At 43.2% G+C, this 19,273-nt stretch overlaps 1 protein-coding gene across 9 annotated transcripts in view; it reads right to left on the reverse strand.

Annotated features, from left to right (window-relative positions):
• Nucleotides 1-19,273, reverse strand: part of ADAMTSL3 (ADAMTS like 3) — a 262,575-nt gene that overhangs the window by 23,710 nt on the left and 219,592 nt on the right. For 8 of the 9 annotated variants that reach the window (XR_010590971.1, XM_042845687.2, XM_042845686.2 and 5 more), the window contains 3 exons: nucleotides 14,019-15,111; nucleotides 9,354-9,481; nucleotides 8,901-9,029 (listed from right to left, as the gene is read on the reverse strand). Coding sequence is in view for 8 of the 9 variants with exons in the window: in XM_042845687.2 (XP_042701621.2) it covers nucleotides 8,901-9,029; nucleotides 9,354-9,481; nucleotides 14,019-15,111 (1,350 nt within the window). In the remaining variant the exon portion in view is untranslated. The remainder of the gene's footprint in view (nucleotides 1-8,900; nucleotides 9,030-9,353; nucleotides 9,482-14,018; nucleotides 15,112-19,273) is intronic. The other variant, XM_065559345.1, reaches the window with a different exon arrangement.

A 19,273-nucleotide genomic window follows, 5' to 3' on the forward strand; every position in this document is an offset into this window, starting at 1 on the left:
TACCTAGCCCTCTGCACAGGAGTGAATTTCACCCCGTGGATCTGATTCTCATTTCCACAAAGGGCCATTAACTCGGCCTTTAAAAAAGCATAAATTATATTTCCTCACGTTTTAGGGCCTCTTTACATTCCCAGAATGGTGTAAAGTGTACTTAGTGTAAGGGTCTGTCTGCACTGCAGATCAAAGCAGGCTTTGCAGCTTGAGCAGACAGACATGTGCTAGTTCTGCTCAAGCTAGCATGCTAAAAATAGCCGTGCAGCTGGGAGTAGCATGGGTGGCGGCTCAGGCTTGCTACCTGAGTAACTTGCCTGGACCCGTTGGGTACATATTTGTGCTGCTAACCTGAGTCACCACCGATGCTACCCCAGACTACTCTGCTATCATTTTGAATCCATGGCCCTGTGACTGCTTTAATTTATGCAGAGGGCTGGTTTGACTGCCAGCCAATCCCAGAATTAAGGGAGGCAGAAAAGTAGCTTACAGTCACCCTCCCTGGGATCAGTGCAACTGAGGAACAAACCCATAGGTGTCTAATCTTCCCCAAACAATCATAAGGTTCTGAAACTCTGGGCACAATCCAGTTCCCACTGATGTCAATGGGAGTTTTGTCATCATACCCTATGGCGTCAGTTGAAGAAACCACAAACACATGATTAAATCCATCCCTATTAGGGAAAGCAATTAAGCACATGCTAAAAGTTCAGCATGTGCATTACTGCCCTTCCTGAACAGAGATGCTTTCCTGAACGGGGGCCTGATTTGGTTTTAAAATAATCTTTACAACTTTAAAATCAGAATTTTAATCTGTAATGGATCTAAACCCTCTGATGTTAAAACTGCCTGCTATGGACCTAAGGAGCTATAAAACCAATTTTAAAGTTTAATCTATTTATCTGACATCAAACAGAGGTTACTTTCCACCAGTACCAGAGCAGCTCTAAGACACTCAATGTTCCATGGAGGAAAAAAAATGGTTACTCACCTTTTTGTAACTGTTGTTCTTTGAGATGTGTTGTTCATGTCCGTTCCAAGCAGGTGTGTGCACACCAGCCAGAAGATTTTACTATAACAGCATCCGTAGGGTCGGCTTCGGCGCCCCCTGGAGTGGCGCCTTCATGGCGCTGTATATAGGGGCCAGCCGACCCTCCACCCCCTCAGTTCCTTCTTGCCAACACTCCGACAGAGGGGCAGGAGGGTGGGTATTGGAATGGACATGAACAACACATCTCGGAGAACAACAGTTACAGAAAGGTGAGTAACCGTTTTTTCTTCTTCGAGTGATTGTCCATGCCCATTCCAAGCAGGTGACTCACAAACCTGAACCTAGGCGGTGGGGTCGGAGGTCACTGCAGACTGGAGTACTGCGCGGCCAAAGGCTGCATCATCTCTAGCCTGGTGCATGATGGCATAGTGTGCCGTAAAAGTGTGGATTGAGGACCACGTGGCCTCTCTACAAATTTCCTGCATCGGGACCTGGGCCAGGAACACAGCGGAAGAGGCCTGTGCTCTTGTGGAGTGGGCCGTGATATGCGGGGCTGGTATGTTAGCCCGACTGTAGCATTCCCGGATGCAGATTTTGATCCAAGAGGAGATCCGCTGTGACGAGACAGGAAGCCCCTTCATCCTGTTGGCCACGGCAACAAAAATTTGGGTCGATTTCCTGAAGGGTCTTGTCCTTTCAATGTAGAACGCGAGGGTCCTGCGAACGTCCAGGGAATGTAGCCTACGCTCCTTAGCCAAGGAGTGCGGTTTCGGATAGAACACCGGGAGAAAAATGTCTTGGCCCATGTGAAATGGGGAAACCACCTTAGGAAGGAACGCTGGGTGCGGCCTGAGTTGGACCTTGTCTTTGTGGAAGACGGTGTATGGAGGTTCAGATGTCAGTGCTCTGAGTTCCGACACCCTCCGAGCTGATGTGATAGCCACCAAGAACGCAACCTTATATGAAAGATATAACAGTGAACACGAGGCCAACGGCTCGAAGGGGGGCCCTGTGAGGATGGACAGGACCAAATTGAGGTCCCAAGAAGGGACAGATTGACGAATGTGCGGGAACAACCTGTCAAGGCCCTTGAGGAAGTGACCAACGAGTGGGTCCGCAAACACTGAGGTACTCCCCGCTCCAGGGTGGAACGCTGACATTGCAGCAAGGTGTACTCGAACAGAAGAGAGGGAGAGTCCCAGGAGTCTCAGATGTAACAAGAGGTCCAATATGAGAGGGACCGGGGCGAGCAAGGGAGCCTGACCCCGTTGTGTGGCACAGAGGGAGAAGCGCTTCCACTTGGCCAAGTACGTGGTCCTTGTTAAGGGCTTCCTGCTACCAAGAAGGACCTGCCTGACCTGATGAGAACATTGCATCTCCACAGGGTTTAGCCATGGAGCATCCAGGCTGTGAGGTGGAGCGACTCCAGGTTCGGGTGACGCAGGCAACCCCGATCCTGTGTGATCAAGTCCGAGAGTAGGGCAACCTGAGGGGCACCTGTATAGACACATGCAGGAGCGACGTGTACCAGTGCTGGCGCGGCCACGCCGGCGCTATCAGGATGACCTGAGCGTGATCTCTGCAGGCCTTGAGGATTACTCTGTGAACCATAGGAATCGGGGGAAAGGCGTAAAATAGGCCGTCCACCCAAGAGAGGAGGAAGGCATCTGTTAGAGACCCCGGACTGCATCCCATGAGGGAGCAGAATTGGCAACACTTCCTGTTCTCTCTGGAGGCAAACAGGTCCACCTGGGGATGACCCCAAAGCCAGAAAATTGAGAGTACTATATCCCAGTGGATAGACAACTCGTGACCTTGGAACGAGCGACTGAGGGTGCCTGCAAGCCCGTTCTGCGTCCCCAGTAGGTAGGATGCTGTCAGGTGAATTAAGTTCTATACGCAAAAGTCCCATAATGCGAGGCCTTCCCGGCACAGGGGAGAGGAGCGAGCACCACCCTGTTTGTTGATATAGAACATCGTTGGTATGTTGTCCGTGAGGACAGAAACGCACCTGCCCGCCAGCTGGGATTTGAAGGCTATGCATGCGAGGCGCACTGCTCGTAATTCCCTGACATTGATGTGTAACGAAAGGTCTTGTTGTGACCAAAGGCCTTGGGTCCTGAGGTCGCCCAGATGTGCACCCCATCCCACATCCGATGCGTCCGTTACCAGGGATAGGGAAGGCTCGGGGCCAAGGAAACCCACTATTAATTTGCATTTAGAAACACAAAAGGGAAGCTAAACAACATGAATGATTCATAAGCCCAGGGATTTTACTATTATATCCTTCTCACCCCCCCACCCCGATTTTTCTGAAGTAAAAAATAAAATATAAAGGATAGAATGACAACATCAAAGGCACATTTAGCATAATGTAGGTAAATGAAAAGGACAGATGGAAGATCAAATTGTTGGCTTCATCTGCAACAATTTCAACTGTGTAAAATTGCTTATCTGATACGGATGGTACATATCTGTTTAATGTGTGTAAATGAGAACTAACAAGCTAACACGGTGGTTCAATATGTTTTGTATCATTAATGGATTTTAACACTATATTACTATATGTAGAGCAGCAAAAGTATATTCAGCGTTATACAAAATATGGATTACAATGCAGTCCCCTACTCTGAGAAGCTTTCAATACGAAATAAGTTCAGAGGTGCGATAAAATGTATGTAGTCTATACCACTTAATACTCAGCAGTTTTCCTTTCTATTTTCTCACCAGAAGGTGGCATACAATGCACAGTTTATACATATTTGTACATTTCCACCCCCCATTTTACTCCAGCTTAGAACTTTCTGCCTTTTAGAATAAATAGAGTCTGACAGGTTTAGTTTATTTTGTGTAATAATCACAAAAGATCCTTTCTGTAAATACAATAAATGTTATCCAGGAGCAATTTGGAGCAAGTGGTATTGATATTTATACCATATATGTTGATTGAAAAGTAGTTGGCTATAACAGTGGAATATGAATCTCTCCAGAATGTTATAAATATCTCCTAACATACGTGGTGTGGGACATATAAAAGTGAGTTTATTACAATTAGTGGGGAAATATTTTTATTATAAATTGAAAGGAAAATAGAAATCTATACTATTAGCTTCAGCAAATCAGTAAAAATAACTTTCTTAGCCCTTGCCCTGATGGTCTGTTACTTATTAGAGTATATGCTTTACACGATATCTCTCTATTTTTGTAATTCGAAACTGATGATTAGCGCATGAGAGAAAGTCTTTTGGAGAGAGAGAGAAAATCAAATAAATGAAACAGTGAGACAGGAAAAAAAATGTGGCACATATCACATAATATTAAACCTTTTTGTTTGATGATGTTAATGGATACTTAAATTGCTCCATGTAACACAGTCTAATAAACCTAGCATCCCAAAGCATTCTGTTCAGAGGCATTATTTTTGTAGGCTTGTTGGTCATGAGTAATTCAATTACACAGTACACTGTACAGCCACTAGCTGGCCACTAGGGGATGCTAGAAAGTTCATCCTTCCCCCCATCCTCAGATCTGCAGCTCTCAGCACACTCTCCGCCAGTTTGCGTGGCAGGCTGCTCCTAGTCCCAGCAATTCTGCACTGTGGAACAGTGTTCTGTTGAATGAACCACTAAGGTGTCATTTTTGTACGGATCCTAACTAATATTTTCTGTATGTTGCAGTAAGAAAATTGCTACATGGACTGTACTGGCAAGAGAGAAGTGTGTGCACAGTGGGACACAGAGTGCAAAAGTACAGTATGTAAAGAATTTCCTAGAGAGAAACCCCTGGGTTACACAGCTGTAACTGAAAGTAGAATTTGGTTCAACTTAAAAAACACCAAAGCCAAGAAATTTAAAAATTTAAAAATTCTGCCAACTACATAAACTATGCCATGGCACGCACATACAGACACCTTGTGGTCCTCCCTACATACATCCTTTTTTGTGGCATGGCAAGCATCTAAATGGCAACCATAGTCGCTCAACATCAATGGGACAGCTGCATGAATAAGATCTGCAGAATAGGGCCCTTGCTGACCACACCTCAGCATACCCTGCTGAGCCTTGTCTGGTAATACTTAATGTACAAAAACAGGCAGGCTGTCATTCACAGAAAAGAAGTCGGACATTGCAGCTGAGCTAATGTATCCTTCTTTTTGCCTACTTATGAGAAAGGACAGTGGGGGAAAAACACCTCCAGGTCTAATCAGGGTCTCCTGAATACTAAAAGAAGAAGCCTACCGTCTAATCAACATTATCTGTAGGTACTGATGATGAGGAGGAAGAATGTGTAAACCCATAAGAACATAAGAAGAACATAAGAATGGCCCTACTGGGTCAGACCAAGAGTCCACCTAGCCCAGTATGCTGTCTTCCGACAGTGGCCAGTGCCAGGTGCCCCAGAGGGAATGAACAGAACAGGTAATCATCAAGTGATCCGTCCCCTGTCGCTCTTTCCCAGCTTCTGGCAAACAGAGGCTAGGGACACCATAAACCCATTAATCCTACAGACCTATATTTGATATCATATACATTGGATACTCTGTCAAATGAATTTCCTGAGGGATGAATGAATAACTAAGTAAATACAAAAGTAACAACAACACGTGCTTATCACTTTTCATCCTAACGTCTCAAAATCACTCAGCAAATAGGGGAAGATATCGACCTCCCCAGTTCGCAAGTGAAGTAACTCAGACACAAGTTAGTTACACAGCAAGTCAATGGCAGAATCAGGAATAGAACCCAGGTCTCCTGGCTGGCAGTCCACTTGTAATCATGAAACTATGAAGATTCTACATGAAAAGCAAAGCCATTATTTTATCAAAAGAATTGAATATGTTTTATTTACTACATGAGCTTCAGTTAAACTATTCACAAATAGGACATGAAAGATGGGGCCAATAACATAACATAGTACACTATTTCCTTTTCCTGCACATATGGACTAAGCAGTTTGGAAACTGCAATTTTAGTCAAAAATTGCTTATTCCTCAGGTAGGTCCCGATTCACCACAGCACTTAGGACATGCTCAACTTTCAGCACATGATGTAATCCCCATGGGGACCACTCACATGAGCAAAGTTATGCATATGCATAAGTTTCTGGGGGATCCGGATTTAAATGTGCTGTCCTTATAGAGTACAGAGACATAGTTAGTTCTTTTCCAGTGCACTTTTTCAGAGATCAAGCCAAAGTGTCCTGCATTTTCACCAGGGTCGAAGAAATCTGTAAACAATGTGTTACTAGCATTCTTTTAAAAAGTTATCATTTTTGCTAAAAAGCAAACTCTGGCAGATTTGTTCCCCTCTCTTTAAATAAAACAGATTAATAAGGCTATTTAACTCTCTACTCTTGGAGCAATTCAGTGGTGCACTATTTTTGATTAATGAAAGGAAGACAGAAAAAGTGTCCTTACCTCATTTTCTAAGCTCATTTTTCTGCTATTAGTTTGATAGAAGTTTTAAAAAGTGCAAGCTACATTTCTAATTCAAAAATAATAACTTCTACTTCCTCAGCAATTACAGGAAATAAAGCAATAAGATAAATCATTTTTAAGTCAACAGTGGTGTCAGTTTTAGCATAACTAATGCCTGCCCCACCAACATACACAACTCCAAAGTGTGTGGAAATTAGAAGTCCCATGTGTGAATATTAATTGATATTTAGATTACTAAATGCTCACCCATCCTAACAAAATTAATACTAACAGTGTGACTTAAACTCTGCTGAATCTGAGATCCAGGTCAGTTGTACAAAGAGTTGCCAAAATATAGTTGGAAAATACTACTTCCCCAAAGCAACAGCCTTGGTAAGAACAGCGACTAGCGGGGCCACATGGCCCAATATTCATCTGTCTGGCACCACTATTATTTAAAGCTATTTGTAGAACTATTTACAGTCATATATTTCTATCGCTATTTTGGTCTAATATCAACATCTTTCTTCTGGAAAACTGCAAACAGAGTTTCCCAAAAACAATAAAAATGGAAACGGCACACTGACTTGTCTAACCATTTATTTTCAATTAGTTGTAACGCTCATTGTTTCCAAGTACTAGTGCAAACTTATTGGCAATGTGCTAGCTGAACATTCACCTTCATGTTCTTGATTAAACAAGACACCAAATATTGATGCATATTTTATTAAAATAGTTGGCAGGGTTCTATTGTTATGGGGAATTAACTTTTAAGGTGATTAGTTTAAAACACAGTGATGAAGAGATTAACAGGTAAAATATCTACCTTGCCTGCACAAACTGAGATAAAGAAAATAAGACAAGACACAGAATTACCGTATATACTCAATCATAAGCCCGTTAGTTTATAAGCCAACTCCCCCAAGATGGATAAGTAAAAATGGAAAATTTTTATAACCCATTCATAAGCCGACCCTATAATTCAGGGGTCAGCAAACTTTGGGTCCCAGGCCATTGGGGGGGGGGGGGAATAGCTCAGTGGTTTGAGCATTAGCCTGCTAAACCCAGGGTTGTGAGTTCAATCCTTAAGGGGGCCACTTGGGAATCTGGGCAAAATCAGTACTTGGTCCTGCTAGTGAAGGCAGGGGGCTGGACTCGATGACCTTTCAAGGTCCCTTCCAGTTCTAGGAGATGGGATATCTCCATTAATGTTAATGTAATCAGGATAAGCCGCTGGTGGGCCGAGATGGTTTGTTTACCTTGTGCGTCCGCAGGCATGGAGGTAAACCTCAGTAAACCAAGTGTCCCGGCACGCCAGCTGCTAATCCTGACGGGCCGAGACAGCAACTGGTGGGGAAACTTTTTGTGGGGGAGAAGCTGGGAGTCAGGGGAGTAACCCTTGTGACCACCCCCATGACCCCACCCCTAGCCCGGGACCCCCACACTCTCCCCATTCCAACCCTTCTCACCTTATCTGGGGAGGGCCAGGGGAGGATGTCTCTGGCCTGGCTGGAGCTGCTCCGGCAGGCCAGACCAGGCGGCGCAGCCGCAGCACGTTCCAGTGGGCTGGGCCGGGCGGCACGGCTGCAGCGTACTCCGGCGCCAGGCCAGTGCGGCCACAGCCTGCTCTGGGGGGCAGGGCCGAGCGGCACGGCTGCAGCCTGCCAGCCCCAGAGCTGCAGCTGCTTCGGAGGCTGGGGGAAGAGCCACGTAGCCAGAAGCGGAGAGACTCTGGCCCCGCCTCTTCCCTTCTGGCTCTGCTGGCTGTGCTGCCTCTCCTTGCTCCCTCTGTTGGGGGGAGGGGCTGTGTCCCACCTCTCCCTCTCTATATCCGTTCATAAGCCGACCCCCTTCTCTGGTGCTTCCCTTTTTTACTAAAAAAAATTCGGCCTATGAACAAGTATATACGGTACTTAATATATGTAGCTTCTATTCGCCATAAGTGCTGCTCTAGAGGTGTTGACCTAAAGAAACTCTACAGACTTTTGTGACTTGGAATCTATGAGCCTCATCCTCTTTGTCCCTTTCCTGCAGCTGCAAAATGCTGGTTGTAATAGACACACTTATTTTACCATCAAATTTAAAGTTCTGTGAAGGTGAGACTGGAGATTTTATTTGCAGTTCTATATGGCCCAGACATGTGAGCATTTCCTATGAGGGCAAGAGACTACAATGGTGCAGCAAATTTTCTGATGAGCAAGTCAGCTGGCTGTGGAGCCAGTACCCAAGATGGGCATCAGTTTTGTGGTCCTTAAACACTGTGCTGGGTCACAGACCATCCCATGGAAGAAAGAATTTTCAAAGCAAGAGAGACAGTGTGTGTGTGTACGTCTGTTTGTCTGTCTCAAGAAAACAAATAGAGAGAGATGAAATAGAGTGACCAAGGTTGACATGCCTAGTAAAAAGGAATCATGTTCTGCTGCTACCGGTAACTTTTTTCAAGACTCCAGGTGAGCTTCTTATTCCAGCACTACAAGGAACTCCAATGGTGTTCTTGCTTACCTGTCACTGGACATTCAATTGTAATGTTTGCTCCAATTCTTGCCACTATCACACCTCCAACAGTTACCGAGAGATTACTAACTTCCAGATTTGTGACATTTATTCCAGGGGACAAAATGACAGGAGCCTCTTCAAAAGAAAAGGAAAGGAATTATCAATTTAAAATATATTTATTTTAAGTTTTATGTACGTTATAGACCTTGTATTTAAAATTATCATCATTTAAGCAGTATTAATGTTGAAAAAAAACATACCGATAGTAGGGTGAATCAGCTAATTTGGCTCATGGCTGGCATGGTTTTAGTTGAAATACAATTTAACAGCAATCAGAAATCCTTATTTCTAGTTACTAATTCAGTCAAACTCAATCCAGATTTGGGAGTAGAGGATGAGTGTTAGTGCTAAACAAAGAAATGCTACTCATGATACTATAGCTGCCATGATCAGCATTACCTGCATACAACAGCGAAGACGTTTCCATATCAGAACCAAAGTCGTTGACCACCATGCATCCATACACGCCAAGTTCCTTTCGGGTAGGATTGAGAATCTGTACTTTTCCAGTGACATCCAAAACCACTCTGAAGAATGTTTAAGGGGAAAAAAAGATTTATTCATGTAGGAACAAATCCCATGCCCAGTTACATATCTCAGCTGTAAACCAAGTCTCCCTTCAAGAACATAGGAGGAAGAATCTTCCCATCAAGGATAACAGGGCAGGCTTTAGGCCAATTCCACCAATTCCCCCGAATCGGGCCCCGCGCCTAAGAGGGCCCCGCGCCCAGTGACAGGGCCGCCCAGAGTGGGGGGCAAGTGGCAGAGAATCCCTTCCCTGGCTAGAGGCGCCTTTTTAATTTTTACTCACCTGGCAGCGCTCCGGGTCTTTGGTGGCACTTTGGCGGCGGGTCCTTCAGTGACGCCGAAGATCCGGAGCGAGTGAAGGACCCGCCGCCAAAGACTAGGAGCATGGCCCGGTGAATACAAGCCCCATGTGGTTTTTTTTAGTCATTCCTGCCGGGGCCCTGTTGAAACTGTTCGAATCGGGCCTCGCACTTCCTAAAGCCCGCCCTGACAGAGCAGAAGCAGAACTGCCCTGTAGAAGCTACTCTAGTCCAATGAGGAGAGCAGCCTCCATGCCTCCAGTGTGCCCCCTTTCTGGTGGCAAGGAGAAGCACTGAAGGATATGTGCAGTGATGGCTCCTCCCACTCATCCTCTCCTCTCAAACAGCAATGTGGAGCTGAAGTCTGGGCCATGCAGAAGATGGACAGCATCTCCAAACCCTTCCTCCCCACTGTGCAGCAGTACAACCCTGCTTTTGCTGCCAAGAGACACCCCTCCCCCTACCCACAGAGGAAGTGGCAGGATTAGACCTGAAATGAACAAGTTTCTGTGGGACAATAATAAAAAATTATGAGCAATTTTTAGAAAAAAATACTTTATGTCCCATCGAAAGCACTCTAGAGCATAGTGGGCTTGTCACCTCAGACCAGCAGTTTTGGGAACAACACGTGCAAGGTGGCTGGGATATGACTTATGGAAAGTCTTAGGCCTGGCACATGGTGGGACCTTGGGTTCTCAGCAGGGGGAGGAAATAAGGATCAAGGATTTACAATTTTAAGGGCTACCTGACTTTGTGTATTGATATAGTTTGTAATTATTTTTTCCATTAGCAATAAAGCTGCAGCTTTCCACAAAATACTGTCTTCCATCTGAACCCCTTTCCTAGTATCTCAGCGGCAAGGTACATGACCCAAAACCATGTGGGAAGATTCTGAGAATGCCAACCTGGTGTATTTATACTTTTTCCCCTTGTTAGATTTCCTGGCACTTAGTAACTTCAGCTACACTGTGCACCAATGCATACATAAATAAATTGTTGATCTGACATCCTACTTGATTGGCTAAATGTACAAAGATAAAGCTATATTATGTGGGAAACACAAAACTATGTTACAAATGAAGTCCTGCTTCACGTATGGAACAAAACCTGGTTTTCCCCCACCTCTGGGGCAAATTAATACTTGTATAGCACAGCACCCACACCTAAAACATATTTTGAAGAGACATTAGTATTTGTCTCATACATTTCTAAATATACATAGATTATTTATCTTACTACAAAAAAGAGGGGACTGGAGACCCGGTTGCTAGTGAAACCCTAAAATGGTAAGGATCTCTATGTTAGAAAGTGCAATTTATAATTGTAGGTATTAGAAATAAAAAAGATACTTACATATCAACATATACTTAAAATGAAAACATCAGTTGCAACAAATAAATGGGAAATTACAAATGTCCCACAAACTAAAGAACAATTGGCAGGAGCATCATGCTTCAAAAACATTTTCATTCTTAAAAAAAATCTTATTTTTGGCATCCCTACTTTAATTGATAGCCCTAGAGAATTATATTTTTCTTGGCAATTGGGTTAATCAGTTAAGTATGTTGAGAAATATCCAAAAATGCCTTTATCATTTCAGAATCATTTCTTCATTACTCAAAGGCTAGTTATAATTTCAACAGGCTAAACCATTAAGCTAATGTTAATATTATCAGTTGAGTTTCTCAATTACCAGCAGTGGAGTAAAAGTATTTGCTCAAAACTGAGCAAATATCTGATAATACACGTTGCTCTACCTTTTCTCCAAGTACATTTCCAAACTGTGGTTGTAATATAGGGTCCTTTTAAATTTTGACATTCCATTATCTTTAATAGAAAGATCTGTATGTAATGAAGGATTTAAAAAAATCATAAGGATTTGTTTCTTTCTAAGACAATATTACATTGTACAAATTATGCACAGTGAGCGCATCTAAAAGTTCATTCTAGTTTTAGAGAAAGTAAAATTTTCAGAGATGTTTCCTATACATAAAATGGTGAATAATACTAGAATTGGTACTATCTCTAGAACTGGAAGGAACTTTTAAAATGATCCCCCTATCTGACATAGAATCATAGGACTGGAAGGGACCTCAAGAGGTCATCTAGTCCAGTCCCCTGCTCTCATGGCAGGACTAAGTATTATCTAGACCATTCCTGACAGGGGTTTGCCTAACCTGCTCCTAAAAATCTCAAATGATGGAGATTCCAAACCTCCCTAGGCAATTTATTTCAGTGCTTAACTCCCCTGACAGGAAGTTTTTCCTAATGTTCAGTTGGCTTATCTCTTGCTGCAATTTAAGCCCACTGCTTCTTGTCCTATCCTCAGAGATTAAGGAGAACAATTTTTCTCCCTCCTCCTTTGTAACAACTTTATATGTACTTGAAAACTGTTATGTTGCCTCTCTGTCTTGTGTTCTCCAGGCTAAACCAACCCACTATCCCCAAACTTCCCTCATAGGTCATGTTTTTTTAGACCTTTAATCATTTTTGTTGCTCTTCTCTGGACTTTCTCCAATTTGTCCACATCTTTCCTGAAATGTGGTGCCCAGAACTGGACACAATACTCCAATTGAGGCCTAATCAGCACTGAGTCGGGTGGAAGAATTACTTCTCATATCTTGCTTACAACACTCCTGCTAATACATCCCAGAATTATGTTTGCTTTTTTTTGCAACAGCTTTACACTGTTGACTCATATTTAGCTTGTGATACACAATGACCTCCAGATCCCTTTCTGCAGTACTGCTTCCTAGACAGTCATTTCCCATTTTGTAAGTGTGCAACTGATTGTTGCTGCCTAAGTGGAGTACTTTGCATTTGTCCTTATTGAATTTCATCATATTTACTTCAGATCATTTCTCCAGTTTGTCTAGATCAGGGTTCTCAAACTGGGGGGGTCATGAGGTTATTACATGGGGGGGGTCATGAGCTATCAGCCTCCACCCCAAACCCCACTTTGCCTCCCGCATTTATAATGGTGTTAAATATATAAAAATAGTGTTTTTAATGTACAAGGGGGGTTGCACTCAGAGGCTTGCTATGTGAAAGGGGTCACCAGTACAAAAGTTTGAGAACCACTGGTCTAGAGCATTTTGAATTTTAATCCTATCCTCCAAAGCACTTGCAACCCCTCCCAGCTTGGTATCGTCCACAAACTTTATAAGTATACTCTCTTTGCCAACGGTTCTCAAACTGTGGATTGGGACCCCAAAGTGGGTCATGACCCTGTTTTAATGGGGTCACCAGGGCTGGCTTAGATTTGCTGGGACCTGTGGCTGGAGCCAAAGCCTGAGGACTTCAAACCTGGGCAGCGAGGCTCAGATTGGGCTTTGGCCCCCCTGCCTGAGGTGGTGGGGCTCAGGCTTTGCCCCCCACCTGAAGCGGCAGGGCTCGGTAGAGCTCAGACTTCAGTCCCTCCTGGGGTTGTGTAGTAATTTTTATTGTCAGAAGGAGGTCATGATGCAATGAAGTTTGAGAATCCCTGCTCTATCCCATTATCTAAATCAGGGGTCGGCAACGTTTGGCACGCGGCTCGCCAGGGTAAGCACCCTGGTGGGCAGGGCCAGTTTTATTTACCTGCTGACGCGGCAGGTTCGGCCGATCGCGGCCCCCGCGGTTCGCCGTCCCGGGCCAATGGGGGTGGCGAGAAGCGGCGCGGGCGAGCGATGTGCTGGCCATGGCTTCTTGCCGCCTCCATTGGCCCGGGACGGCAAACCGCGGCCAGTGGGGGCTGCGATCGACCGAACCTGCCGCATCAGCAGGTAAATAAAACTGGCCTGGCCCACCAGGGTGCTTACCCTGGTGAGCCGCGTGCCGAACGTTGCCGACCCCTGCTCTACTCTATGGTATATCAAAAATGCTCTCACACATTTTTCCCTTTATATTTAGTTTAGTATACGTCTATTTATTCTCTAATGCAGATAAGTTACTTTAGGCAGAATGTATAAAACACACACAGTATAGCCTCCTTTGTGATATAAAAATTAATCCTGCCATATAATATCATAGAATTATACGTGCACTGTTTCTTTAATGAAATGATTTGTGAGACAATCTGACACACATTTCAAATAAAAGTATAAATTTTGTAAGAAGGAGATGAAAAGCACAGTGCTCACATTTACTTCATTTTCACAATAATGCATTTTTAACATTACACAACATGCTAGATTTTAGTTTTTGCCAATAACATAACAAGATTCATATAAAACCAAAAGAAACCATATTTACTTACTTCTCAGAGGATTGTAATGCTTCTCCATCTTTTGTCCAAGTATATTTTGGCTCACTAATGTCTGTAGTTTCACACAGTAAATTGACAGCGCTAGTACTCTTGGTCAGAAAAACTGTATTTCCAATTCGTGCAGTTATTGTTTTATTAAAGGAAACTCTGGGAACTTGTTTTTGCCTTATAATACCAGGTCCTTTTTGATTGAACATCAGCTTGCCTAGGGTTTTTGTGTTGAAACGTTCAGATACATTTGGTGATTTACCAGTGAGCTTCGAGGCTAATTTTTCTTCATGCAAGCCTTTCCATTTTTCAGTAGTAAGTTGTAGTGGTCTAGATAATTCAGCAACTAATTGATATATGACTTGGGATGCTAAATCATCACTGACCTCTCCAGCTTCAATGTGTTGACTCATGTTCTTTATCAGTTCTTCAAACTGTACAGTATCCATGCTGTAAGCACCTTGAAGAATTGCTGCCTCCAGACGTTTGTTCTTGAACTCAGGAGGGCTGTATTCTTCTGCTGAATTACTCACATGGGTTTCAAAATTTCTCAGAAATGGTTGATCATTAACTTGTCCATCACCGAGATACAGCTCATTTTTTTTACTCCATATTTGCCACATTTTGCTCATTTTATGCCATTTGGCTCCAAAACTGTTGGCTTCATTGTGATCTGTGCCACTGGTCTCACTTGAATGTTTTCTAAAAGTTGGAGGTTCTATTAGCCGGTTGTCAGTGCCAATAAGTTTCAGAACAAATGTTTTATGCACAGAGCCTGCAATACACTTGTACACTCCGATATCTGCAGCCCCAAGGCTATGTATTTTCAGTGATCCTGACTTAGTGATGCCAAGTCTTTTAGAGTTTTGTAGATGTTGTCCATCTTTCTCCCATTGGATAAGTGACTTTTGAAATCTTCGTACTGGGCACTTAATTACAACAGATGTTTTTGGAAGCAGATAGGCTCGGCTTCCAATGGTAAAATTAATGCGTTTCTCTTGCCGTGTCTGTATGTAGACTCGGTGTATACTGACAATCTGAGGTCCATGGGCAGCATGCTTCTCTGGACGCTTGGGTTTAATTTCTTGTTTAATCTCTGAAACAGCAATCAAGTGTTGAAAAAGATTGAATCACTGGCACTCTCCCTAACAAATTCTGCTTTTCTGAGAATGTTGGTCATAGCATTTTCTCTGATTTGGTTCAGGTCAGCTCCCAACTTGCTGATTTTTATCTGTGTCACATACACACAATCAGGAATAATGATATGGTCAAATGTTCTGGCCCCAATTTAGGCATTCTCCTGCTTCTCTCTAAACCTCCAGCAGCTCTTATCATATCAATGAGAAGGCACATATAACACATATCTGTATAGAGGGCAATATTTGGAAGAGGAGGAAGAGTGCAATAAGGTAGGCATGCTATATCTGCTATTCTTATTGCTGCCAGTTGAAAGGGAAAGAAAGGGGGTAAAGGAAGAGGAAAAGCCAAATAAAAGGTGGAGCGCAACATCACTTTTCCAACATCTGGGCACTGCAGTGAGTGTAGGGCACCTGGATAACACAAAGACCATTAGAAAAAGCAGGACTCTCTTTTCTATGGCTGTTAGACCTGCTGGCTGGCTGGCAGGCAGATTGAGATCAAGTTGACAGCAGCCAGGAGATGAGAACAGGAGTCAATGAATATGCAGTGAGGGAACAGAGAAGGCCATACTACTATCATTGGACTGGTGGTCACTTTCTTTGGCTAGAAGAGGCTTTGGTCACAGAGTCCTGCTGTTAGCAGGGGTCAGGAATACAGGAAGGAAGGGGGAGAGAAAGAGAGAAAAAAGTCAGATCCTGGAGAGGGCTGGTAAGTCAGAAGATGCCTGTGGACAAGCTGAAGAGAAAACTGAGACGAGCTTCATGCAGGAAGGTGTGGAGGCAGAACGCTGAGTATGGTGAGGCACCTCCTGCATTACACAGCAGGAATTTGAACCCAACAAGGTTTCTGGAGAGCTGCCTCCATGACTATAGCCAAAGACAGGCCTTCCCAGCAGTGGCCGGATAGACAGAGGAACACAGTATGAAAATGACTGCAGTATTTCAGATACCATTTTGTTGACTCATTACTGGTAACTACTCTGCCCCTTTCTGATCAGCAGAACTAATCTTACTAAGAAAACATTAGGTAGCTGAGAAACAGAACAATGCAGAAGGAAAGTAGCAGAAGCATACACCCCGGCTATTCACTTTGTGCAAGGCAAGGTGAAACTGGCCAGCCAGGGGAGTCAGGAAACTCCCTAGACGGGTGCTAGAGAACACTCAGTTTTTACTAGTGACCCATTCTGTTGGTATGTGACAGAGAACAAAACCCAGCAAGCTGCAGAATGACTTGAATGAGTCAGAGAAATAGACAAATTAATCAAACATTCCTGCATTTGGTTGAATCTAAAATCATTACTACTATACCATTTGGTGAGAACATAAAAAAAAAAGACAAACCTTGACAGCAAGTTATTGCAAAAATTTGAGTGCTTCAGATATCATATACATATGCTTTGGATATGTTGTAAAGGAAGAGGTAAAAAGTTAAATGCTTCAAGCATTCAGAAAGTGTGCACACTGTATGAACTACACCCCAGAGTACATTCTTATGCTTATAAAACAGAATACTGTAGTTATTTTCGATATTTTGGCTAATGAGTTCTGACCAATGTGGATATCCTGGTTTCATAATTACATAGCTCTTAAATCAGTATTTGTTATCCAGATACATGGTTCCCTCAACCAACCATTTTATGACTAGGATTATTAAAAGAGTGTCCTGTTTTTAATAACTATTGGGCTCAAAATATTTGTTTTAATGAAAATGTTCCAGTATTAAAGCTTCAATTTCCAAAACCCAGCATACATATACAGCTAGTGTAACTTTATACACACAAAATACTTTGTGCTATGCTATGTTTACATTAGTTATTCCAATACAGAATTAAACCCAGTGCGTGTTTATAAATACGTTCAAGTCTGACTGATCAATTTAACTTTTTTTTAAAGAAAGACTGCATCAATTCTTCTTAGCATTGCAGCAACAGAGGGTGTGTGTGTGTTTGTGTGTGGGGGGGGGCAGAGTTAGAAGTGAGAGAGCATTCTGTTTTGTGGACTGCAGGAGAATAGTCCACAATGAACTTTCTGGATCCCTGGAAGCATCATAATTTGCAGCTTTGGAAGGGGTGGGCTTTTTGGGAGGGATTCCACGAAAGGTAAACCTGCTGAATACATTAGCCTGCACTAATGCCACAGGGCCCGATCCTCAGCTGGTGTAGCTCTGTTGTCTCCAATGGAGCTACACACATTTTTACCAACTGGCGATCTGGCTTGTAAACTGTAAGCTTGTAAGCTATTTCCCAGGACCTAGGAAGCCAGAGATATTTCTACCTGGATTGGGCCTTCAGAAAGTAAAGAGCATGCCCAGATACTGTGTCTAAGGAGTCAGACTTAGACTAACAAGCCCCATCACCATAAGCAGATAGTAAAAATTAAGCGCTCAGTTGTGCCCTGAAGACTGAGTCCTGAGGAGGGGGCACTGAAGAATGCCACTTCAGTGCAAGCTCTGGGAGGTACCACCTCTCCCAAAGCAGCCCTGCTTTGGTGACAGTGTGCATGGTGCACCATCCCTTAGAACAGTGGAGCCTGCTCTCCTCTTTGTAGCCTTGAGCTCTACTTTTTGGGGTGATGCCAAGTTCCTGTCTCCCACCCACTCCCTTCGGGTGACTTGTGCTGAGTCCCTGGATGTAGTAGGAGGAAACAGTCCCTGAATGTTCCTATGAATCCCAGGATTGCTACTGTCCCTGGCCCTTGATGCAAGAAGCAAAAGTGAGAATCTGGAGTATGCTCTCCTCTCTCACCCTTTGTGTACTCATGTAAATGCCAGGCAGAATCCAGCCTTAGAGGCTAATGAATTAAAAACCTTGTCCTGAACAGTTTGAGAACTTGAAGGGAGAGGCTGGTCACTAGCCCTCTTTCATCATTTTGGTCTGCACCCCACTGCCTGCCCTAATAACTACTGTATGTCTTCATACGTTGCTCCCTTCTTACTACAATGGAAGCTGACAATGTTACTTTAACATCACTCTCCACTAAGCAATTTGCAGACCACATTGCAGGCCACATTGCCATTCAACTATCCACAATTAATTAAATTCAGATAGATATGCAGCTCAAAATATTTTATTAAACCTTATGCCAAGGACATTCCTGAAAGTCCATGGGGCTTTATTTAAGTGGTGTTTTGAACCTCAGGATTCTGGCATGTTAATCTGAAATGAAGTCCAGGAAAAGAAGTTTCATATTATGTATGAATCAGAATTGCACTATTATTTTGTGTTGTGAATAACCATTTATACAAAGCTAGAAAATACATAACGAAGTAGCTATTTCTGGACAAGACCATTAACTGGATTAAAACCAAAAAGCCTGCACATATTACCGGATATTTACAGATCTGTATGATGCAAAACTTTCAATTCTTCCAAACCTAGAGTGAATGTTTTCAATTGAATAGTTGTCATTAAATATATTGTGTTCAGTAGACTTTTATCAAATTGTATCTGACATTTAGGCCATTCATAAGAGCCTTTTTTTAAAAAAGACACAAATTTATATCCTCCTTTCTAAAGGAAGAAAAACAGAGGCCCACATTGAGGGAATGTTTGCACATGCATTCACTATAACTGTACCTAAAAGAGACATCTACCTGGCTATTTTACATGTGCAGTTAGCACAATTGTCTACCTGGCTATTTCGCATGTGCCATTAGCACAATTACAATCATTATCATAACAAGATCATGCTCAAATTACAAAACATGCATTTTTGTGGGAACATTTCTAGAAGTAATGAGCCAAATATATATATTTTTTTTAAAAAAGGTGTCTACTCCTGCTACGACTGTGCCCTCAAAACACCTTGTGAAGCCAAAGGGAATAGGTTTCACACTCCCTTAGGCACTGCACCTGCCACTGGAATGGGAGTTTTGCAACTTTTAACACTGATGGGAGTGTAACGCCCAGTGTTCTAAGAACACACACTGAACAGATATACAGTGGGCCCAATTCTCATTTACACGAAGGCCCCCTTTTACTGCTCTGGCAGTGGAAATGGAGTCTGTAGCAGGTATAAAAATAATTTATACCACTCAAAGGCACCTTTATACCATCAGAATGGTGTAAAGGGTAAATAAGAACCAGGCCAAATACATTTACGTATATAGAGAGCCCAACC

This window comes from Chrysemys picta, chromosome 10 (assembly GCF_011386835.1).
Source record: "Chrysemys picta bellii isolate R12L10 chromosome 10, ASM1138683v2, whole genome shotgun sequence".
In the NCBI taxonomy this organism is placed as follows: Eukaryota; Metazoa; Chordata; order Testudines; family Emydidae; genus Chrysemys; species Chrysemys picta.